This window comes from Phlebotomus papatasi, chromosome 3 (assembly GCF_024763615.1).
Source record: "Phlebotomus papatasi isolate M1 chromosome 3, Ppap_2.1, whole genome shotgun sequence".
Lineage (NCBI taxonomy): Eukaryota > Metazoa > Arthropoda > Insecta > Diptera > Psychodidae > Phlebotomus > Phlebotomus papatasi.
Genome location: NC_077224.1, coordinates 17,952,559 through 17,978,881, shown reverse-complemented (window position 1 = coordinate 17,978,881; position 26,323 = coordinate 17,952,559). Strand labels below are relative to the sequence as shown.

Below are 26,323 nucleotides of genomic sequence, written 5' to 3'. Positions count from 1 at the left end.
TTGCGATGTTAGATGGAGAAATGGCATTTCATGAGACCTTTCCAAAATGCCTTCACGTTTTAAATTCTGACAATTAGAACCGGAGTTATGGCCGTTTTAAGAAATTTTTTTTGGACTCATAGCTCGGGTCTGGGTGGTCGAGGGACCTTAAGTCTGGTACTGATCGGAAGCTCTAAGAAGTAGAGGAAGGCGAAGGACAGAGCCACTAAGAACAACCTCAACTTCCCCAATATCCTTAGCATCCCCAATAATTGAAAATATACGCTGTTCTTTCCAAGAGAGGGTTATAAGTCTACCAGGGTGCGATAGTTACACAGGTGGGGAATCCATTACACATATTCGTAACAATATCGTTGAATCATTCCTAATAACGGGTTTTCAAGGTCAAAGGCTAAAACGGTGCAAGAGAGCGCATTTATGAAGCGAATAGGGTCATGTTTGGGATCATTGGAAAAGTCTCGGAATTTTTTATAAAACTGAACCGGTTCTAATCGGTTTTGAATCGGTAATAAACCGGTTCATAACCGATAACAAATTTATATACTAACTTCAATGAAATTATTCCTGAGGTGTATTTTGGGAAATATTTTGAGTGACTTATAAATCGGTTGTGAACCGGTAATGAACCGATAAGTAATTTTTGTCGGAAAATCAGTTTTATTACTGTTAAAAATAATTTGGGGGATCTTTTGAGTGATTAACAAATCAGTTCAAATCGATTGAAATCCGGTAAATGGTAAATGATGCGAAAGTACTTTTGAGGGATAGCATCTAATGCCCGGTTCAGACTGGAGGTTTAGCCCAGTTCTCGAAGGTCTCAAAAATGTATATAAGAAACAATTTTCCTGATTTTTCAAATCAATCTAAAGGATAATTTGCCCTTAATATCCAATCCTAAACAACAATTTCCTCCAAAATCTTGATTGATAAGGAATTAGACGAATTAAGCCATATGGCTAAGCCTTAGGTCTGAAGCCCGTATAAATCATAAGTTCGAGCACTTCGCAAAGTCTGGGGCGGTTTGTCATCCCTTCTATCAATAAATCCATCAAATAAACATTAACTGATTCAGAGACACAAATCTTATGCCCAACGAACAATAACTTTTGTTTTGTAAACATGTTTTTGACATTTTAACGAGAGCGATTGAGATCTAAATCTAGTCATCTCGCTCACTCTCAAAGGAAGTTTTGAAAACATTTTTACAAACAAAAGTTATTGTGCGCTGAGCCTTAGTTAAAATTAGAATCCTCAATCGCTTTTATCTTAAATGTCATCCATTTTTGAAGTTTTCAACTTGTCACATTTTGCCCCACATTGCTCCATGTTCTTTTATTTACATTTCATTCCACAAGTTTCCCCAATAAATCCAAAATAATTTCATCAATAAATTAACTAATTTATAAATACAGCCAAATCAATTTTGCGGATTTCCTCAAGTACTTCCCAAAGCAATTTCCCGTGAGGATTTAACCAAAATTTAAGTACCCCCAAAATGCTGAATTAGAGGAAATCACTTGAAATTGTGCTATAATTTGGAAGAGAAACAAAATATTTTGACACACTCTTTTTATCGCAATTTCACGGTCAACAAAGCAAAAATATAGTCAGCAAAAATGATGGTACACAAGACCCAGTTGAATTGCATTTTATTAGATGAGAAAGTACCAAGTCAAAAGGAGGAAAAAGTAGAGTGACATTGAAAGAGGAGAGAAAGTTTATCATATTTTTCCGCGATGGTCTCTTTATGTATTCAAAACAAAAAGAGCTAAATGGACAAGAAAGAAAAAAAAAGTTGATAAAAAAAATATAATAATTACCTTAATGATGAACTTCCTGTCATTGAATGAGATATTTCGGATTTCTGACCAGGGAAATCCAATCTTGGGCGTCAATTTGTCATCCTTTTCGTAGATATTGAGTCCAAGGGCGTCAACTCCCAGCCACAATTCTGTTCCCTTCTTATTGCGAATCTCAAAATAATTCACACCGTACATCTCCAAATCCTGGGCAATCTTGAGATATTCCATCATGGCATCCTCACGGAGCATACCACGATGTTCCTGCCACCACGTCATAATACTCTTCTCCCATTCATCCTTGGACATCTTGTGCTGATCAATGACACGCTGTGGCAAGAGACGATCATTGGACAGGAAGCCAGATGAATGATTGGATTTATTGAAGTCACCATGGCGTGCCTGAACGGCATATGATGCCAGGAGAACTGATGTTTCTGGCGGACAGTATATCTCATCACAGAGAATTGAATTTTTTACTTGAAGATAGAACAGACGCAGCGTTATGTCCTGAATCAATTCCTCAGCAACATCTTCCGGATAGAATTTTGCCCGGAATTTAAACTGTAGCGGATTCTCCTTCTTCACATCTTGATTCATCACCTGAATTTTCCATCAATCCGCCACAAGGAAAACCACCAACAAAAAAAAAAAGAAACACCAAAAAAATTTCATGAGAAAGACATCATCAACTTCCTCATAATTTTACAATATCAACCAAAAAAAAAAAGAATTAAGAGAAAGAAAAATGGAGCTTTAAATACCCATTTTACGGTCATTCCACTTTTCTTTCTCATACAGTATCATATATACATTTTTTCCCCTCTTCCTTCCCCTCATTATATAAAATAAACCAAATATTATTATTTCATACATTACCCAATGTGAAAGAGACATAGACCCTGGCTAAGTCCAAACACATGAAAGCATGAAAGAAATTCGTTTTTTTTTCGAATAGAGAGAAAAGAGCATAAATAATTTTGTCAGTTTTTTTTTTTTGGGTAAATTGCATAAAAATCACTATTTATTTTATTTAAAGAAAAAGAAATTTTTTTTGGTAATTTTCAGGCCCATCTCAGACAATTCATCATAATTCACAGTTTCTAAACATCGCAAAAAGTCAAGGAGAAAATATTAATATCAAATTGATAATAAGTGTCCGAATTTCACATTGATGGACAATTTAACTAGAAAGTAAAAGGAAATAAACAAGAAGTAGAAAAAAATTCTCTCAATAAAAAAATTAAAATAATTTATGTCACCCTGAAATAGTATTTATTGTGCACTTCAATGTAGAATTTCTCTATCTCAGTATTTTTCCTTTCTTATCACTGTGTAACAATCAAAGGTAATACTTTTAGGAATCAAGGAGGGAATATTTGCGGGTTGTAGTGTACCAAATTGAAGTTAAAGAAAACTCAATGAAGTATCATATTAGAGTAAGTAGGGGGAACTGGGGCAGTAGTAATCTGGGGTAGTTGTAAACACTGTGATTTTTTTCATTAATTTTAAGACTCCAGAGGATAAAACCCATAAGCATTCATAGATACCATGGGGATGTATGTCCACAGAAGAATTGGTCAACAAAATCCTAATACTTTAAAAATAAAAATCATTTTTCCCGAAAATGTTGATATTTCAATTATTTTGGTCATTTGGATTTCCACCTGGAAATTAAAAACTGTGTAAAATAATCGAAATGTAGCAATACCAGTTCTTTCCTACATCTTTTAGGATTATATTTATGGATTTACTAGACAAATTGAGATTCTCATTATTTCAAAAGAATTAATAATTGGTCAGAAAACAGCATTTGGGGTAGATGTAACCAGGCAATTTCAATTTCACAAAATGAGTAGGTAAAAGAGCGGGAAATTGACCTTCATGCGAAATATCTATAATTCATAGATTACGAAAAAAATTGGTGGCGCTGTGTTAAATAAAAAGTCACATGATGTCAAAATATGGGGAAAATCCATTGAAAAATGTCTTTGATATGCATGCTTTTAGTTTTTTTGCTATTTTAATTATTCTTTGTAAAAAGTGTCATGATTTTTTGAAAAATATACAGTCTTTATATATCTCTTAAGTAATTAAAATAATCGAGAGTGGTGCAAAGTTAATTTCAAGAGTGGGAAAAAAGGTGTTTACATCCTCCCCAGAAAGTGGTTACTTCTACCCCAGGTATTTTGTGAAAAGAGAAAAATGCACAGGGACACAAATTTTATTTTTATGGAAAACTCAATTGTTTTCCAGCATCCGCATTACCCTCGACGAATTGCCTATACCCAAGGGTAAAACATGAGCTAAGAAAGATTTTCCAAAAAATCACGGTGTCCTTGGAAAATCACCTCAAATTCGCATCTATCGAAAATGGTTACATGTGCCCCAGTCTCCCCTATGCCAAATTTCGGTCAGCTTGCAATTTCGCCCACTTCTCTTATTCCACAAATTGCCATGATTTTTTAGTTTTTGCATACTCTAAAGATGATATAATGCAAAAAAACACAAAATAACCCCCTTCGACGATCAAGATGATATAAAAAAGACATTGGAAGAATTTCGGAAGAGCAAGAACTATGATAATCAATGGTGTCCGAAATAAGCCACCAAAGCTATTTATATCTATATTTTTATTCATTTTGAAATGTATTAAAAATGATTTTAGAAAAAACAAAGACGATAAACTATCTACAAGGTCCCAAGTAACACTTTTTAAAAAGAAGTAACAAAAAAATCAATTTGTATTCAAAAATATTACATTTCAGATTTAAGACTTTGGCGTTTGCATGCAACTATGCCGAAATTTGGCACAGGTGCCCTAAAAGACAAAAAATCTTATAAAAATAAATTTGAGGTTATAATTCTAGAGTCTGACCAGTTAAGTATGGATTATAGCCTGAATTAACCCCTTTTCATATCCTACTTTAGATAGATTGAATAGGGAGCGTGGTACGATCTGTGGGCTGCGGACACCTAGGCTCTATTTGAGCCCGTAATGTCTGCCGAACAAACCCTACTCCAATTCTTTTAAAAACTGGCTGAACTGCAGAACATCCGGAGCTGCTGCCCTTTTGACAACCTCCAGTGTCAGCAGCAGCAGTTCTTTCTTAAAGATTTTAATTACTTCACTTTTAAGAAGCTTATAAGAGCTTAAAGCTACTTATAAAAGAAGGACATCGTTTTGCGCTCCTAGAGGTGAGCATTGGAACTAGGAAAATTATATTTCCGGTCGTGTTGCTCAGCTGTCACTCACAAGATTGTAGAACAGCGCTCAACGGCTCTATTTGAATTTGAATATAGTCCCCTATAGAGTAGTATCATAGTCACCTTCGTAGCTATGCTCGCTCTGGGATAGAAGTTGTTACTTTAGGTGTGACGTAGAGAAGGGCTATGCGCATGTCTATCTATTCAGTCTCTCTCGGATCATCAAAGAGTGCGTTTGGGGTTGTGTTGGAGTTAGCCCGCCAAAGGGTAACTCTCCCGCGTATTCTAGAATAGGGGAACGTTTTGTACCTTCGTAACGTCGCAGGTTCATAAATGTTGATTTTTTTCAAGTTACTAAATGAATATCATCCATGGTAATATATTCTAATAGATAATCCCATATCTCACATTTCCTGACAAACTTGGGAGCCTAAGCCTTTTCCTGAGTCCTAGGAGCAAAAATAAAAAATCGTAATTCCGATGTATATTATTTTATGCATTTTTTCACACTTCAAGAGTGTTTTCGAAGAAAAACAACATTCCTAGTTGTAGAGGGTTTATCAGGGTTAATATTTACCGTGAAAATCTTTCGCTCGAAGGGGGTCGTTTTTGTGGGCGGAGGAAATTTCACAAAGATTGCCTTCTCTGCAGGTTCGTAAAAATATCAGTCAAAATTATTGACCACCAACTCTGAGAATTCCTGACTGTTTTGGGTCACACTGTGCACGACGCTCTGGATATTTTGACCCATCCAGAGATTCCACTGAACAAGTTGACAAGAAAATTGTGATATTACAACATTTTCAAGAAAATCTCGAAGAAAAACACACACTTCCACAGCAAAGTGAGACTTCATCAGATGTTTTTGTTTCGCTTCTGTCAAATCAAACATTAAGCCTAAATCTGCTTATGGTAGGTGTGATTCTTTCATTGACCATACGGTGCGTTTTAAGCATTTTTATACAATTTGCTTTGTTTTCAAGCGGAGTTTTCCTCATTTAGCTTTAAATTAATCACTGGTAATTCTAAGAATCACTGATGTTCAAAAAATATTCTTTAAGACAGATTCGAAGTATTAGAGAAAATACGAGGATTACAATAGGTGTGATTGCTTCTTTCTGATTTGTGCAGTGATGAAACTAGACTGCTTATGGTAGACGTGATTCTCTAATTGTCACTTCGATGTATTTTGAGTATTTCTCATTCCATTTTCCTTGTTTTAAAGTGGAACTTCCCACATTTCATTTTAAATTGGTGGCTGGTCGTTACCGAATTCAGTTATGCCCGAAATATGTTCTGTAAAACTGTTTGGAGGTGTCAGAGAAAATCCGAGGATTACAATAGGTGTGATTATGAGAGAATCATACGAAACCAAGCTCTCAATTGACTGTCAGAATGCAGGGAAAAAATGGTTTTTCGAGTGTCAAAAAACATGAGTTAGAAAAATAGCTTAAAATTGATTTTTAATGCGTGATACCTCCTACAAATGGTGAATACAAGTAGATGAAAGTTCCACTTAAGTAGTGATGTCCAAATTTTTGTGCCCGGTGTAATGTTTTCGGGGAAAATGAGGCCTGCAGAGGCGAAAAAAAATGGTACGAAGCAGAGTTAAACCGGACACATTCGTAAAAAATGCAGCTACATTTTCATTTTCCTGTAGAGGAAAATCCAAGGACTTCTAGGAATTTTGTGGGACAGAATTACGAACCCAATAAGTAAAAGATTTTTTTTGATATAGTGATATAATTGATTCGGTTTGTGTGGTATTCAGTAAAAAATCTTGAATCTTGGACTCCTTTTTTAATACGAACCTGCAAAATCTTCCCCTACACGTTAGTGGCTCGGTCGCGATTTAATTAATAAATCCTCCGGACTAATTAGATTTTCTTCAAGATAAAATATTTTCCAAAACATTTAAATTTGTTTTCAAATTTATTCAAGGATTCTTAGTGATTTTGTGCGATTTGAGTGATTTTATTAATAATAATAAAGCTAGTGATAAGCCTAATTCAGCTTATTGTAGGTGGGATTCTTAATGATTAAACCTTAAGGATTTATCCACAATTGAAGAGAATATTTGCTAAATTATTTTACCTAGATTATATTAATATTGATGTTGTACAGTCATCCTAAGTTAGTTATACTTCATTACCCCCTTGACCTTTAAATGTTTAATGATTTCAAAAATGATTCATATAAATCTTAAAAGTGTATTTTTTGAAAGATAAATAACCTTAGCAATTTGCTACAATTATTTTTTCCGTAATAAAGCAATTTCTATATCATTCTTTTCTTTCGATGAAATGTGGTAAATCCCATTAATCCATCTATTTCATTTACGGCAACAAAATGATTATTGCTTTATTAAACTTTTGATTTTTTGCGAATTGCACTGAAGTGTTCGACAATAAATTTTGTCATATTTTGAAAACAAGATTGTAAATACACATAATAATACTTTCTAATAAATAATATTTCGTCAAAAATCGCACCCATATAATCTCTAACAATCATGCTAATTTATGTGGTGTACACATCGTTAGATTGAGTGTTATCTCCCTTGAAATTCATTGCCACAGCATAAAACCCCCAATTTATGCCGTAAAAGATTACACATTGGAGATTTGAACGTGAAGAATAAATTATGATAGACAGAAGAATAAAATGTTCCAAGCCCAATGCGACAATTACTGCAGCATAGTTATTAATAATTTTATGGAAGAAAAATGGCATAGAATGGCTTGAATGGATTTTATTAAAATTATATGGAAAATGTATCAATAACCATATAGATTTTGTGCTTATGTAAGCGCATTATATTTAACTTGATGTGTCACATTTCAATTGGTCAGTTGGATTGAGGAAAAACTTTTGAGCAATTATCACAAAAGTGGTAATAAAGTTAAATCGTTGATGGTAGTTTGCTCGCTGTGAAGGAAAAAACTGCACAAAACTAGTGAATAGAATGTCACGAGAATTCAATCATCTAAGTTGGTATTTTTTACGAGATTTTTCAGTGAAAAAAAAGAGGAAAAACAGGATAAATTGCAACAATTTTCCTCACTGATTTCACATGGCAATTTTCTGCATTTCTGACACGCTCTTCTAAATATTACAAATAAAAAAAAAACTCTCAATGGTTAGAGAGTAAGTTTGAATTAGAAATAGCGTCAGTAAATGAGACAAAAATGAGTTATACAAATTGTATCATGATACTAATAATAAATCTAATAATTGTTTGTTTAATAATTTTCTTAACGACCATCTGTTTGATTCACCCACATCCTCTTTAATTATGAAACTTCTCTCTTCCTTCCCATAATTTTCCTCCAATATATGAATCAAAGTAAATAATCCCTGTTTATACTTGCACTAATAAATGGAACACTGGGTGAATTAAATCACATTGTGCTATTAATTGCATTTATGATTCATAATAAATACAATAATAGGCGCAATTCCAGATAATTTGTTCCCTCTTGTGCCACAGTTTCTTGGGAAGAAAGGTGGATTAATGCGGATTTTTCGAGGTAGATGAAAATCTTCTTACAGCAGTGCAAACACGGTATAATTATATCGAATGTGTGCGAGGTGACTGTGACGCAGAAATGTGTTAAAATTTTCCTCAGCACAGAGCATTTTACATAAGGTTGTTCACAAAAAAAATGTAAAAACAGATGTTAGGGTGCTGCTAACTTAGTAACAAAAGAGTCTTAATTTTAGAAAATGTTTGCTATCTTTTATCTATGAAATTGTAAAACAATTTGCAAATTAGAAATTGACAGAAATAGAGACAAAAGTAAAGAAACAAAATGCGAAATAAAGAGGTTGTAGTAAATATACTCAACGTACAATTTTTGTTTTGTAAACATGTTTTTGATATTCTAATGAGAGTGAGTGAGACTTAAATCTAGTCATCTCGTTCACTCTCATAGACAGAGAAGAGTGAACGAGATGACTAGATTTAGGTTTCACTCTCTCCCATTAAAATATCAAAAATGTGTTTACGAAACAAAAGGTATTCTGTGTTCATGAGAAGGAGTAGGTTTCGCTCACTATTTTAAATGTCTATAACAAGTTTACCAAATTATACTGAATAATGGCATGTTCACAATTCTTTGTATTTTGCAAACATATTTGTAATTGAAAGTGAGTGAGTAAGATGGCTAGGACGAGAAAGCATTGACTCTGTTAAAAGTTAAAAAAGATACATTTAACAAATATTTTTGAACACTTCAGGACAACATATTACCTTTTTCAGAAAGGTAGGAAAGTATTAGGTTACGACGGTATTAGGAAGTACCTAATACCGTCGTTAAGGTAACTTTGCATTCTGCTATCTGTAAAACTTTCATTATTTCTAGCACTTATTGATGGTCTTCACCGATCCGGTTTATCATGTCACAGTAAATAGGGATATGTCATGTACAAAGTAACGTGCAAAGATCCTCAAAACGATACTTGTAGTTTAAGTAAAAGTCAATAAAATGCAACTACAGATATTTTGCCAAAAAAAAAACAGCTCGGTGAAAAAGTTATCCGAATGTCTAATTCCAAAAACGGTTTCAGAATACAGTGCCCGCTTTGTAATCCGGATGATTGGGAGACTATATGACAGATGCCCGCTTCGTAATCCGGATGGATTTTTTTGAATTCGTTCAACGTCTCGAAAATATATTAGGGGAGACCGGGGTACTTTTAGCCAGCAAATGAAGCTTTTTTTCGCGCACGATTTGTAAAAAAATGATAAAGTTTATCTAATGTTTTTTATGTTTCATATAAGTAGCATTAGGATATTGGTTGTATGAAACAGTGTAGTTCAAAGCTCTAAAATCGTTGAGTTTTTCTAGAGAGGATAATAAAAAAAAGTATGACATACTGGCTACACTTGTCCCGGTCTGGATAAATACACACGGCTCTTCGTTATCCGGCACTTCGTTATCCGGGTGACAGCTGCCAAATTCTGGCGGTTGATGTATTCAAAACGATTTTTTACGAAGCATGCAGTTTGTCCAGAGTGAATTAATGTGTTATTTTCATTTTATCAAAGTTTTTGACACACAATCGTGCTACAAAATGAAACATAAACACATCGCAAAAAAAATCTGTTGTTTTTCGATAGAAAACAAATTCCCACAGCAGAAAATATAAAAAACATTGACCAGATTCAAAAAACCAAAATGTCATTTTGTCCCCACGTCAGCTGGATAACGAAGAGTCGAGTGTATAGCCACTTTTGGGGTACTAATTGCCATCATTTTTACAGACGAAATTTTAAACTGGAGATACCAAATATTGATTCGCTTGATACACTGAAGCCCACTGATGCTAAATATGTCACTTAAACCTAAACAAAAAGGCTTTAGCCGACTTTTTTATGACATTTTTGTAATTTCGGCAAAATTGATGCAAATATCCTGAAAAAATCTATTTCATAAATCGCATATCCAAATGACAATTCATGTATTAGTGAAAAATCAGTAATAGTTTTAGTCCGCCACGGAAGAGTGCTTACATCTGCCCCGAGGGCTGTTTCAGTGTTTATCATCTTATATAAAAAAGTAGATAATTATTATCCAAGTTGAAAGTCTCTTAATCAACTTTATTAAACCAGAAACAAAGTAAAACTATGAGATTTTGACTAAAAACATAGAAAACCAAATGCTGGTCCAAAAACTGTAACATCAAAATTACAATTTTATACCCATTTTATAAAAATGCTTCGAAATTGTAGGATAACAGGATCAGAGTTATAAATATTTCTGGCAATATGGGGATGTGTTCCTGCTTTCATTAAAAAATACTTTGCTCAATGTACATTTTAAGAGAAACGAGAAAAATCCACTGTCGACTTCTACCCCTGGCTAAAGATACCCCGGTCTCCCCTACAAGGTTTTTTTGTTGAATTAGAATAAAAGTTTCAAAGAAGATTAAAAAGGCATAATTAGAGAATTCTATGCTATTATACTTCATTTATTAAACAAAAACATCACAGGATAATTCATTTTCATTGGTGAAGACACATGCATGCATGACCTCAAAATTATTTTAAATGTAACCGTCGATAACTCGTCCGGATTACGCCGATCCGGATTAGAGAGCGGGCACTGTAGTAAATTGCCTAAATCTATCCTAAATTTATCTGATTAGAATAATCCATTTCGATTTTGTCCTAATTGACCTAATTGACATTAGGTAATTTCTTAAGTTACTTAATTTTGGTAGAAAAAGATGATTTTTAACTATGAGGCTATAATTCATGAGAACAACTAATAGGCAGCTGGAACTAGGGTGGCTTGAGCATATTCGGTATATGAGCCAAGAGAGCCAAGTCATTAAAAGAATGACTGATTTGCGTAGTAGTAAAAATGAAATGACGCTGATATTAATTTAGGATATCAAGGAGAAAAGTTCCCTCTGGATGCGTCAGGAGTCTTTGTCTTTTCAAAATAGATCACAATTTTTGATTAATGAAAAACGTGCGTTGTAGCATCGAAAGCTTCAATAGGATAAATATTCCTGGCGCATTTGGAGGAAATTTGTCTCACAGAGCCAGAAAGGCTTATTTTCATTGAGAAATACATATACGATAGGTTCAGTTTTCTCTGAACGTGTCAAATATGTCCTATTTCTTCATTACGAAATGTTATTTATTAATTATTTCAATATTTTTAAAGGATCGCTTTGCGAAGGATCTTTTCAAATTCATCACAGAGTGATACTTTCAAATGGATTAAATGGAACTTTTGAATGGTCTAAACTCTAAATGGCAAGTAATCTCCCTATTCAGAGTTTACCATTTAGTTAGTTTCCTATTGTATTACCTCCCGAAGTATACGCTTAAGTGCAAATATCTTCAAAAGGATCGGATTTATGAAACTTCGAAGGTATAATTGAATGTGATCCTTTACTTGGATCAGCAATGTAGTGATTTTGGAAGACATATTGATCATTTCCAATCAGCTTTTCCCGCAATGTCTAAAAGCATTGCACCGTAAATATTTTCAAATTCATCTCTTCGAAATTTTAGAAGCTTCGAAAATTATTTCTGTAAGGTAATGCTCAGCGCACAATGACTTTTGTTTGTAAATATGTTTTCAAAATTTCCTATGAGAGTGAGCGAGATGACTAGATCTAGATCTCACTCACTCTCAGTGAAATGTCAAAAACATGTTTACAAAACAAAAGTTATTGTGCGTGCGTAGGGCATGATGCCCAACGCACAATAAATTTTGTTTGTAAACATGTTTTCAAAATTTCATATGACAGAGAGCGAGATGACTATATCTAGGTTTCATTCACTCTCATTGAAATGTCAAAAACATGTTTACAAAACCAAAGTTATTGTGCGTTGAGCATAACAGTGAATGATTTTGATGCTAAAGAATATTTTTCAAAATATTACAGAAGTATTAACATCATTTTCCATTCGTTAATTTATGATCTTTTGTTTGCATTTTCCATGAATAAACCTGTGTGCATCAAAATCGTGTGAAGATGTGTTCATCTCTTATAAGATGAACCGGAAATTTAGAGACAAACATCTCGAGTGATTATTTCATTCATCTTTCCAACAATCACATGAGACGGTGCGAAAGGAAAATTGGGTGAAAAAACAAGCGTCAAAGTCTTTTGCAATATCTTTCAGTGAAAGAAGTTGATGTGATTACTCAATAAATCCATTAATTTCTCTGAGTTTGGGAAGATTAGCGCATTTTATATCATTTCATTGAGACACTCTTTTTTTCTTACCAAATCCTCTTCTTCATCTTCATCCTCCTCATCAGTTTCTCTGGCATTTTTATGTCCATTTGGGAATTTCTTTTTGATTAATTTGGTCAGTTTTTTGATTTTCTTCACTTGCTTGCAAATCACATTTTCCGGCTATTTGATATTGAACATATATATTTTTTTCGTAGTTTTATTTTCCGCAACAAATTTACAGAAATTGTGTATAAAATTTTGTCAAAAAAAAAAGAAAAGATAAATGGTAAACCAACCATAAATTTTATTTGTCATTGGACATTAAAAATTGTGTTCAGTTGATTTGTTGTGTGAATAGATGAGAGAGAATGGATTTTGAAGACAGAAGAAAGAATAAAAAAAAACAGGCAGCATGCAAAAATAGAAAATTATGTAATATATTAAGTGAATAACATATTGTCTCTCTCACACATAATATCATCTCAGTCACACAGAAGATAAATCTCAGCATGGAAAATAAAAGCTTCATTGGGGTGAGAGATGGAAAAAAGATGGAAAAATGAGGAAACTGCAATTTGCTTTTTTCCACCACGTCATCTCTATTTATTTATTTACTTATTTATCTCTATGCATAGAAGCCAAAGTACGGGAAGGCTTTCAGGCTTCGCACACACTCTGGCTTGGAACACTACATATTTTTCTCAAACCTAGTCTAGTCCCAAATTCTCTTAAAAAAATGAGAATAGATTCCTTTAAATAACATGGGAAACCCTGAAATGTTTGAACCCAAAGTCTGTGCGAAACTTGCAACCCTTCCCCTCTACAGTGAAAAATTAATTCACAGCAACAGCGGGAAGATGTGCAGGAAAACTTTAACATTTTCCTCATCTATGGATAATTCTAAAAGCAAAGAGTTGTCATTTGAAGAGAAGAAATGCACAAGTTAATGGTACAGAAAAAAAACTGAAACAATAATTGCAAACGAGAAGTTATAATGCAAATAAATGAATTATACTTTTAAAACAAAATTCAAACCGACAGCTTTGGATGTATGGTTTGGGTCAGGGAAAATTCTTTTTCCACTTATTTCCATGCAATTTATTGTAAATACGAGACACAAGCAGTTTATTTTGCATTTTTTTTCTCATACACAATTATTGTAGCTGTTCGTCTTTTGCATATATATTTATTTATATATATTTATTTATTTTCCAGATTGTTCTATACATCTACACACCCTTCCTCCTATATTTCACAATTTGACTAGAGATGTATTGAGAAAATTCAGAAAATAATAAATAGTTACACTTTGTAGTATTGATTCAAAGGGATGGGTGGGAAGTTTGTTTCAATAAATGTGCTATTCACTACATTCATAAACTTTAGTGAGGTATTTGTGAAGTTATCATAGCTTTAGTGATTTTATCTGAAAATCAAGAATCTTAAGTTTATGTGACTCATACGTCAAGAGATAAGAAGATGTAGCTATTTCATGAATGTGAATCAGGACTGAGCTGAGTAGCATTGACCGTCAAAACTTTATATGGGCAGCAGGCTTAAGACTTAGCCATGGCTTATTATAATCTAAGTTAGCTAAGCAAGATTTTATAAGAAATTTTATTAAGGATAAACGATCCCATAGATATTTCAAAATACCACTAAAATGGCCTGCTATTTGTAGGATTTCGCAACATTCGGGAACTTGGTTAAGTTTCTAGCCTGAAACCCGTACAACTCCGAAATTCGATATCACATTTTGTTCACAGTTCTTCACTAAATTTTCAAAAATGAGAAAATAGCAGAAACAAATTAAAAACGTAATATATGGTACATGCATCCAATGCAAGTTTGAAAACTTCAATGGATGGTTAAACAAAAGTGAATAGATTCCTGAAAAGCACATTTCTTTTTAATGACATTAGAACGTTCTGCCATTTTGAAATTTTACAAGACTACAAAAAAATACACTTTATTCAGCAAACGCTTCCGTACTGCTGTTAATTTTGTTGACAATTGAAGTGTCAAGATCAAGAATATCGAAAATTCGGAATTGAATAACAGCCAGCGATTCCGGTAGAAGCAAACAGTTTCACTTTCACTTTCAATTGTACGCATGATACCATTTCTCAAAGCTCGCAGTGAGTCGAAAAAGAGTTGAAGTGCACATGGCAATTGGTTGAGATCGGTGGCAAAGGCAATCAGAGCCAGTGCCCCCATAGCTCATTTGGTAGAGCATTCGCCTAGACAGCGAAAGGCCCCTAGTTCAAGCCTGGGTGGAGGCAGGAATTTTTTCTTTCTCTATTTGGGTTAAATTTGTGGGTGGGGAATCACTTGTTCTGATTGTCGCTCTCTGTGCATAAACAAAAAATTTCTTGCGATCGGTGGCAGCCAAAATTCCGAAAGCAAAAATCTCGAATGTTCAAAATCCTGATAGAGATGAAATTATATGGAATAATTTCCCAACACACAGAAAATTTCCCTTTGCCTCCAGGAAGCGCGGGTACAATCGTATGAGTAGCTATGACACTTCTAAGAATTCGGGATTTTTGCTCTTTCGGGATTAAGGCTTTCGGGATTTTGGCGTTTGGGATTTTGGCTTTCGGGATTTTGGCTCTCGGGATTTCGGCTTTCGGAATTTTGACCGGGACACCTTGGGATTACGTACGAAGCTAACAGAAGTCTGTGCAATCACTTTCTTAGTGTTAAGTACTTAATAAGTACTTATTTCTCTCGTTCAGTAATAACCTTCCCGATTTGAGATCTCTCTCCGGTTGAGGTTTTTCCTTTACTGATTCGAAGGTATATCAGAGAGAACTTACCTAAAAACCCGTTGGAATTTCGAACGTTTAAACCGGCGAGTTACACAAAAGTGAGCAGTTCATGAAAAGGACATTTATCTTAATAAAATTGCGATTAAAACGTTCTGCCATCCTGAAATTCCACAAAACAACACAAAAATTCACTTTTTGTAGCAAATTTTTGTACACTGTTGTTGACATTGTTGACGATTGAAATGTCAAGAATATCGAAATTCAAAATTGCAGAACAATCAGCGCTAAAGCGGCGGGTATATGAACTTGCACTTTAGGATTCCGGTAGATTTTCGAATAGGCTTGGCTTGGCTTTGGAGTGGCTTTGTCTCTTCGAAAGGTTATTACTGAACGGAACCATTGTGTACACCGGGAAAACACTGTTTGGTCGGGATATATATCTAAGTAATAGTATATTGCGATTTTGTCTAACAATTGCGGTAAGAAAATATAAATTGGAAAAAAATGGTTCAGTATTTGAGTATTCATGTAATTTGGTTCTACAACCTCAAGCAATGCTCACTTTCTTGATTCAACAACTAACTCTCATAACGTGTAATGATTAAGAATGATAATTAAATCCTAAAGAACATACATTAAGTGTTATAGAACTTATGTTTTTTATCGATTCATACATTAAAGCTACCCATCAAAACATTAAAATTACAATAGGTACGATAGATAATTTTATTGCGGATGTTGGTTTATTAATTAAATTCTGATATTTTTCTATGACGAAATTATTGTTTTTTTTTAAATAAATTTTAATGTAAAATTTATGAGTAATGGAGTACTACTCATGGTAGTGAGAGAATTTTTATCGTAAAGGTTACCCTATTACCCATTCTAAAACTGGCAATGATTTAAAGAGTTAATACTTGTAAAGTTCTAAAAAAAAACAATATTGTTCATTTTTCTATTTTCAATTTGTGAAATTAGTTTTTTTTTCATTTTTTATATTTAAAATATCTCCAAGATATTAAAGTAAAATTTTCTTAGGATTTAAAATTGATATGGATTACCCCAATTTCCCCTGTCAGAACTTAAAAGCGAATCAATTAGCTTAATATTATTTAAATATAATAATAGATTAATATGTAAGTTTAAATCAGTATTTTTATTATTAGTGTATTTGGTATATTTTGAATTTTAATTTCGTCAGCACATTTAGTACAATTTATAAATTTTAAAACTGGTAATGGATATTTTTGTGCAACCTGCTTAACATTCTACCTACTCACAGGCATTGTTTGCTGTTTGTTTTCTTTTCTGAATGTGCCTCAACTAAAAGCTAAATGGCACCCTATCTGACGTATACGACATAGGGGAAACTGGAGCACTACCAAACTCGGGGTAGCACCAAACACTAATTTTCATTTCTAAACTACTTGGACTATCTCGATCATTTCTTCAGTGGACAAGCATCCCTATAGTGCCTATAAATTTCTATAAGTCTTGTCCTCTGAAGTCGAATATCTGATTAAAAAATCGCAGTGTTTGGTGCTACCCCATGTTTGGTGGTGCCCCAGTTTCCCCTATACGTTGAAAAAAGACCTCATCTGACCATATAAACGTGAATTAAAGCTTGCATTAACCCCTGTCTTTCATACATTACTTTTAAGAAGTTTCCATAGAAAATATACCTTAAAAAATATACGCGAAGGATCTAGAAGACACTCTTTTCCACTCGCAGCGGCGAACATTGGAACTATGAAAATTGTGTTGCCGGCCATGTTACTCAGCTGTCACTGACAATAAATCCTAAATTTCCTAAAGTGTGAAAGCTTTAACACTTTGGTTAAATAAAACATATCACTATCTTTGTAGCTTCTACCGTTTTTTTTTAATATTCGAAAGTGAATTCAAGAGGTGCATTTGACAGTTTTATTTGTCCGCCATTAAAATATGTGGAAAAACTTAGCCCTTAATTAGGACCTACCATTCAAATCTTACCAATAAGGCTTAAAATAATGTCTATAGCAGGGTGTTAATTAAAGCAATAACGCTGAGCGCCCCTTAGGGTGAAAGGAACGTCTATTGACACTTTAAGAACTCGTGTCGGCACCTATTAACACCCTACTCTGTACCATTTGGAATATCAAATTTGAACATCTCTGTGTATTGTAAAAGTTATATTACAGAAAAAATGTTATATTACTTATATTTTACCAGATATATTACAAAATTTTTATCATTTTGACAAAAGTGTCAGCAGGGGTTCCCTATCGAACAGACGTTCCTCCGACCCTACTCAGTATTATCCGGGTTTTATTCTTTTGAGTCTTATTCGAATATGTTATAGAGTGTTACTCAATGATAATATGAGCAAGGATAGTAATATTTTGTATTTATTTGTATGAATGCATTGACATTTGTGACATTTCGAAATTCATTCAGTAAATACTTGAACCCCACCATGCGGACAATACGAGTAGCAAAAGAAGCATTATCTTTAGATTTTCGAAAACATCTGAGCATTTATTTAATTTGCAACAAACTCTTTAAGTCCAGAAAAAAATAATTTTGAGCTCAAAAAATATATAACGAGGTTAGTGAATTTAATAATAAATTTATCATGTATAAATTTATCATTAAAATAATTAAGTGCAAATGATAAAGTACTTTGACATTTGCTATACTCCCAATACTAATGAGAGCGGAAAATTATATGCGAATGATAATGTTTTTTGGGCATTTCGGCCACATGAAGAAAACCAAACATTAAATTCTTCATTGAAATGAGGAGAAAAAGCTTGTTTTTTTGTATCTTTTTCAATTTTTCATTTTTCATTTTTGTACATTGCAGTATTTGATGAAATACTTGGTTACATAGAGAATATCTTGGGGATTTTTTTTTTTAAATTTTTTATATGATCTGCAGAATCTCACCTTAAATACAATCAACATTTTTTTATTGTTCATCTTATGGGTATTTTCTTTCTCTATCTCTCACTCTCTGTCTACCTTGTGACGGCGCTAAGATTCCATGAAATAGAGGCATAAGGTATATAATTTTTCATTATATAATCCCCAACATCATTCACCTGTATCTCTCATCTCTTTCTATTTACGCAGTGACTCTGCATTGAGCCACAACACTTCTAATGATGATGACACGGCGCAAACATATACCGACAGTCAGATTCAGGTGAATTTTCAAGGGCTTCAGATAAATAAATCTTGATAAAAACATATAACATTTTTAGATAGATGTGGATGAGGAAAAACCTAAATGCTTTTTATTCACCTCCCGGAACAATATATTTCAACTTTTTTTCCTAGAAAAAGCCTGTAATTAGCAAAGATTGTTAGACCTTTAAAAAAAACCTATCGCCAATAACCACATTTTATGTTTTATATGACTTATTATTGATTTGTTTTCTCATAAATGTTTCTTGTCACATTCCCACATGCCTTATCTCTCCAATACTTCAATTTCCAAGAGCATAAGGAATATTAAGAAAAAAACAGAAAAACGAAAGACTTTTTCAAGAGGTACAATTTGAAATTAGTCGAGAAACTTTGGTGTGTTTTATCGTATATATACATAGCAGAAAAGGTGACAAAAAATGAGACACATTATCGCAATAATTCAACAATATGTCTTATCAAATTGTTCTTTTTTTTTCTCACATACACACCATGTGTCTCATACCAAATTCCTTTCAGCAAAATCACATTGAAGCAATTTAGTAGAACAAAAAAAAAATCCAGAAAGAGGGAGTTGAAATTTGTTAAGACGATATAAATAAGGCACGTACAAATGTTCCATTCTTTTGCATAATCTTCCCATATTCTTCCTAATTCAGGCATTTTTCTCTTTTTTTCTCGATTTCGAGAATAATTTGTAGACGTATTCAACTTTCGTAAGTTTATTTTGTTAAAATAAAATTTGAGATTGAATTTGATACTTTGTGTTGTCAAATAAAATGTCACTTTATTAATAATAATCACAAATTTGCTATTTATCATATCAGAAATTTCTGATATCAGTTTCTCTTTACAATTTTATTGTCCCTTCTCAACTTAGACATTTAACGAGTCATAATGCCGAATAACCAAAACGCAGAATGGGCCAAAAGATTCCGAAATGTCCAATACCGAATAGGTAAGAATTCCGAAAACTCAAAATCCCGAATCATTTCATTCAGCAATAACCTTCCTGATTTGAGAGCTCTCTGCGGTTGAAGTTTTTCCTTTACCGATTCGAAGGTTTATCAGAGAGAACTTACCTAAAAATCCGTTGGAAGTTCGAATGTTTAAACCGTCAAGTTACACAAAAAATGAATAAGTTCATGAAAAGGACATTTGTTGTAATGAAATCGCAATTCAAATAGTCTGCCCTCCTGAAAATCCACAAATGACACAAAAATTAACTTTTTGCAACAGACGTTTGTGCATTGTTGTTGAAATTCTTTACGATTGAAATGTGAAGAATATCGAAATTCGAAATGGCAGAAGAATCAGCGATAACGCGGCGAGTATATGAACTTGCCTTTAGGCTTTCGGTAGATTTTCGAATAGGTTTGGCTTGACTTTGGAGTGACTTTGTCTCTTCGAAAGGTTATTACTGAACGGAGCCAATGGGTCGAAAACCCAATTGAACTAAATCCCGAATAAGTCAAGATCCAGAAAAATGAAAATCCCGAATAAGTCGAAATTACGAATTTCAAATTGACCAAAATCCCGAAAAACGAGCTTGTTGTAGGAGACATTCTTAACGTAATCAAAATCGGATTGCATGCAAACATGATTTGAAGCTGAGTTGGGATATGTCTGATTCATTCGGAATTTCGACTTCCGGAATTTTGGCTGGCAATGCATTGAATAACCCATAAATATCCCATAAATTTTACTAGTAACGTAATAATTCACAAATTCTGTATCCAACAAACAGGGAACGCTAAAATTTACCACAATCTTGCTTCCGTGCAATTAAAATAAGCTAAACAATTGTGTATTTTCTAAATGCTACTGATGTTCGTTGACTAAATCCGCTGACAAAATTCAAATTCAAAACTAAACAGTCACTCTCAGCGAGCACAGTTAGCTTAAAAAAACCAGCGTTTTCAGCTTATTTTCTCTGAGTCGATCAGCAAGAATATGCTGACCGATCAGTAGTACTCGAACAAAAAGTGCTAACCAAATATATAGCAATCGCACTGCCTCGCAAGTGTCGTTTTAAGGTTAGCTGAATTCGGCTGAAAATATATATATTTTCAGCTGAATTGAAATCAGTTAGCATTTGGTGCTTGCTGGGTAATGTCAAACGTTTATGATATTTTTATAGTATTTTGAATTTTAATTTTGTTTTTATTCTTATCATACAATACTGAAAAATATATTTCACAAAAAAAGACAAGCTTACAAAATTTTCTGAAAAATTTAAATTTGTTACATTCCAACAACATTTTGTCAAATAAAAACGACTGCAAAAGACTCTTAATTCGATATTTTGTAACAAGTTGAACGATTCAGATTAAATATTACTGAATGAAATTTATTATTAAATAAATTGAACTGAATTGATCTTTTTAAAAGGTTCTTTCAAAGTTCTGAAATTCATGTATATTACAAAAAATAATATAACTTGTATGATAATAAAAATAATTTCCGACGGATGATATTAAGAAATGAAAACAGATGAGCTTCGGAAAAAGATGGAGCAGTTTTGAGAATTCTGATTTTTTTCCAGAGCTTTCGGTTTGGAGTTCGAACCTTCCTCAGGTGTCAAATCTTACAGTAGACTCTCGCTCAATCGGTCCTTTCACAATTTTCACGTTTGATTTTAAAGCAAATTTGCTCAAATTCGCTGTAGTTACTCTTGTTTTATCGTATTTTTTTATAATTGAGCGCTTTTTGTGAAATTTACAATGACTTTAACGCCCGAATCTCTCGATAATTTGGATGAAATTTTGCCCCATATGTCCGATTGAGAGAGAGTCTACTATATCTTTTCTCATTTTGTCAAAGTCAGGGAGTTCATTCAATTGGCTATTGCAAAATTTTACTGTTCCGTTATGGACAAACATTGAGACAAGGGATAAAAAATCTATAAATTGTAAAAGTACCAATGTTTATACAAAATATCCACAAAATGAAGTGCAGTGCTCCGAATCCCATGCCCTGTGAACTCCCTGACTTTTGACAAAGCAAGAAAAGACAAGATTTGACCACTGAGAAAGGATTGAAGTTTAAGCCGAAAGCTTTGGGAAAAAATCTGATTTTTTTTAAGCTGCTTTCTCCTTTTCCCGACGCTCACCGAAATCCATTAGTTTGCTTGATAATACAGATAATGTACTTAATGCGCTTCTGTTTTATTTTAAAAGACCATTTAAAAGAGGATATTTTCATTCGAAATCTCTCTTTCGAAATAAAATACTCCACAAAGTTTTACTCCATGTTCATTGTTATTACCGAGTCTACAAAACTTTCAACCTTCTTTAAAAAGCTCTATTTTCGAAAATCTGTACTAGAAAAAGGTTTCATTTAAAGAGTATTGGTATAATTTTACTTTAGTACTACTTTTTTTTTAATTTTTGTAATCGATGAAATCTTTCATTACAACTTTGCAACAATTCGAAGCAAATTAGAAAATTTGCCTAGGCTTTCTATTTTAGTTCAGACATACTTTAGCATATTATAACAGAAAGATGGGAAATTTTATCTCAAAAAGGAACCACTCGCAGACTTTTGTCTTCGTTTAGACGTGCCTGAAATGCCAATTTGAAGATTTTGAACTTTAGGTTTTAATTAAGATTTAAAAGAAACTCTGTGAATTCTTTTGAACTTAATAAAAATAATTTTTGATTTAGGTAATTTTTCAACTAAACGAACTTCGTAACAGTTTTTTTACGCAAATTCTCAATTTGACTTTTACAGCTTTGATAGACCACTAATTTAAATATTTTAAAATAAGACATGAAAAAGCGTTCAAACTTTTTTTCATAAGAATCTTTAAAAGAAAAACTGCAGGGGGAGGTGGGACTACATTGATACGTTTTGTCTATATCCAAATTACATTATGTTAAAACCCAGTTTCCTTTAGAAATACACGAAAAAATGGTATAACCATGTAGGCCCACAGCTCAAAGTACCCCTACCTCTCTCTATATTGTCTCCAGAAACTTTATACAAACTTTTTTGTATCGTATCATATAGAATTATTGATGGAGGAGAACCTTTACAATGAAGATTTTTTCCGAAAAAAAACATGATAAATTGCAACATTTAAATTTTTTGTACATTAAGGCAAGGTAGAATCGCATAAATTAATTTTATAAAATAAGATCTTGGAAGTTGAATACATCTGTTTAATCTATAGTCGTGCAAAAATGCCAAATTACTAATTTCCATACTGAGAAAAAATATAAGAAACTTCATTATTACATTCTTTTTTTCTGCGAAAATTAAACATATCTCGCTGAGCTAACAAATGAATGTGTCTAGAAAGAATTCTGTGACACTGACTCACTAATTCGTTCACCCTCCAAAATGTTGGAAAAAAACTTAATAAATGTGTGGAAAAATTAATTGAATAAAGTTATTGTACATGTGACCCAATTTTTTCACTCTAGCTTAGAGTTGGAATAGATGATGATGGTTCCCGCATTTTTACTAAATTCCCTCATATTTCTGTCTCTCTTTTGTCTTATCACAGAAACAATTACTCACGCTGGAGATGAATCAAAAATTAAACACGAGCTATATTTTTTTTTCTTCACTTCAGCATGATTTAACAAATTTATACCCAGCTGCTTATTTTTCAACCAATTCGTCCTTCCGTGATCTCTGCTAATTTTTTTTTTCTGAGAGATCAATTAGTCTTAATGAAACATGTGAAATAGACACTGAATTCAAATACAAACGGAATTTCTTTAAGTAGTCGTTACTTTTTAAATTTGAATTTTGACAATTAAAAAATGTCAATGTCATTCTGAAATCAAAAATTAATCTGTCACAGTTCAATGAGTTCGATAATCTCTCAGAAGAAAACCATCAACATGAAGAAGCAAATAATAAACAACTCATTACAAATTTTGAAATTACCTTACCATTTTGGTCAAATACTATAAAATACTCCCACAATGCCATGCTATAATGCCAATTTCATAATCTCATTGAGAGAGCATTTTCCCCAGACTCCTTTTAAAATTCTAATTTGTGATTTACAGCCATGTTGCAATACATTTAATTACAATTCCTTCAAAAAATAACTCTGTGCGAAAAAGAAATTTCAAAAGAAACTCTCAAAAAAAAAAAAAACAACTCGCAGAGGGTTCTTCTCAACAAAAGAGAGAGAGAAAAAAAGTTCCCTTTCCACACATTTTCTTTAATAGATGAAATATTTTCACATGAGTGAGAAAAGATTATTTGATATGAAGCTAATAAAATTCTGGGTTAAAATGCATAAAGTTATACTACTTCATATACTATATAATTCCATTCACAGAAAAGTAACTAAAGGCACGTGTTGTAAATTTAATTCATTCAATTTTTCACTTCATCGGAAAGTTCCAGAGGTTACAGGCAATTTATTAAAAGGCACAGTAGACTTATAAATTTTTCTAGGCTTTTTGTAATAAATTTCGTTTATGGTTTATCACTTTTTTCATAAATTTTCCTACTTGTTTTAGGCTCTATCCATGACTCAAAAAGTCAAGAAAGAATACTATTTTTGGCGTATGTTGCTTTTCATTTTGTCATTAATATTGTCAAAAGAATAAAAACAAAATTAAACGTAATAAGTAAAAACTCTTTATCTTTTTTAAGTAAACAAAAGATATTTATATACGTACAATAACATTTGTCTTGCAAGTGTAAATTTCAGTGAAAGTGACAGGTTCTAGTTAACCCCCTAAGCCATGCAAGGTAGTCTGAAAAACATTTTTACAAAACAAAAATATTGACATTTCAATGAGTTAGCGAAATCTCTATCTATCTTGCTTGTTCTCATACGCAGTTTCGAAAACAAATTAGAAAACAAAATTTATTAACTTTTGTTTTGTAAACAGATTTCCAAAGCTCCATATAAGAATGAGCGAGACAACTAGAACCAGATGTCGTTCTCACTCTTGATGAAATGTCAATGGAATGTCAAATGCGTAATGCTCGAACTTGTGACTTAGATGCTAGGATGGCTAGGATGAAAGGAATACCTATTGACACTTTAAGAACTCGTGTCAGGACCTATTGACACCCTACTCTGTACCATTAGGAATACGAAATTTGAACACTTATCCTTATCGAAAAACGTAGATTAATGAAAAAACGCCATATTACTTACATTTTATTAGATACTTTAAATAACTGTCAACATTTTGACAAAAGTATCAATATGCGTTGCTTGTCGAAGAGGTGTTCAGTTAATTCGACCCTATAGCTCAAAAGTACTTTCGCATCATTTACTGTTTACTGGTTCTCAACCGATTTAAACCGATTCATAAATCACTCAAAAGATCTCCCAAAATAGTTTTAAGAGTAATAAAATTGATTTTCTGACGAAAATTATCGGTTCATAACCGTTTTACAACCGATTGCTGATTTAAAATCGAAAACATTGCTCAAAATTCACCGCAGGAGTCAGGGAGATGCCATTAGCTCTGAAAAATGCGACCAGTTTTAGTGTAAATTTTTTCCTGTTTTCGTACATATTTCACGAGATAACTCCAAAACTACGTAGGTTGCCAATTTGATTGGGGTTTTCGGTTGCCTTTTCGTTATTAAATTGGCTTTTATTTTGTATTAGTATTATTTGCGAAATCATTCTACAATGACAGAAAACAGCTAATAAACTCAAAAGTCTTTTCGGCAGACTAGAAACATATGGGAAACATAGAAAACGTCATGCTTCTGCCAGGAGTAATGTAATTGAATATCGAATACACACGGCTATTCCTTATCCAGGTGACACCTGCCAAACACTGGCGGTTGATGTATTCAAAACGTTTTTATTTACGAAGCATGCAGTTTGTCCAGAGTGAATTAATGTGTTATTTTCATTTTATTAAAGTTTTCACACACAATCGTGATACAAAATTAAACGGAAACGTACCACGAAGAAAGTTCTCTTGTTTTTCGATAGAAAACTAATTCACACAGTACAAAATATTAAAAAAAAACTATTGACCAGATTCAGAAAACTTAAATGTCATTTAGTCCAAAACGTCAGCCGTTTGTAAAGAACCGAGTGTAAAAATTAGTTATCGGTTATGAACCGTTTTGTTACCAGTACTTCATTTTGAGATTAGATTGAGATTAATCCTAAGTTTGTCGATGAAATTGTAAGCCGAGGTAGCTTAACTTTCGACATTTAATCTAGCAACATAACCTAACTTTCTTTTAGATTTTTTGTGGAAAAACTGAAAAAGTAGCTCGCGCTCGTGATTTTTTCTCTTTTTTGTTTTTTAACGAAATGGTAAATGAAGAGTGACAAAAGAGAGAAAATGGAGATCAGGCTCTTCTTTCTAGCAATAGAAGAAATTGAAATTTAAAAATGTTTGGTCCCTAAAATGTTTTCAAATTTTATGACAATAGTTACAGCACAATATTTAATTTTTTTACAGGCTTAAATTTTTAAATTAAACTATGAATAATCGTTAAGCTTTTAAGTCTCTTAATTGTCATTGCAGGAATTGATTTTTTTTTCTTATCTTTTGATGAAGATCTTAAATTTTAAAAAGTAAAAATAAGTGTACCAAATTTCGGTCAGCTTTCAATTCCGGCCACTTTTTTTTATTCCTCAAATTTCCATGAATTTTTAGTTTTTGCATATTCTAGAGATTATACAATGCATAAAATAAA

General features: G+C 32.8%; 1 protein-coding gene and 1 non-coding gene across 5 annotated transcripts in view; one reads left to right on the top strand and one right to left on the bottom strand.

The window, feature by feature from the left end:
- The window catches only part of LOC129807908 (moesin/ezrin/radixin homolog 1), a 71,700-nt gene that overhangs the window by 6,329 nt on the left and 39,048 nt on the right, over positions 1-26,323 (bottom strand). For all 4 annotated transcript variants that reach the window (XM_055857507.1, XM_055857509.1, XM_055857508.1 and 1 more), the window contains one exon: positions 1,821-2,402. In XM_055857507.1, the coding sequence (XP_055713482.1) occupies positions 1,821-2,402 (582 nt within the window). The remainder of the gene's footprint in view (positions 1-1,820; positions 2,403-26,323) is intronic.
- Trnas-aga (transfer RNA serine (anticodon AGA)) lies at positions 14,920-14,992 on the top strand. Its single transcript has one exon. It is a non-coding gene; the product is annotated as a tRNA-Ser (tRNA).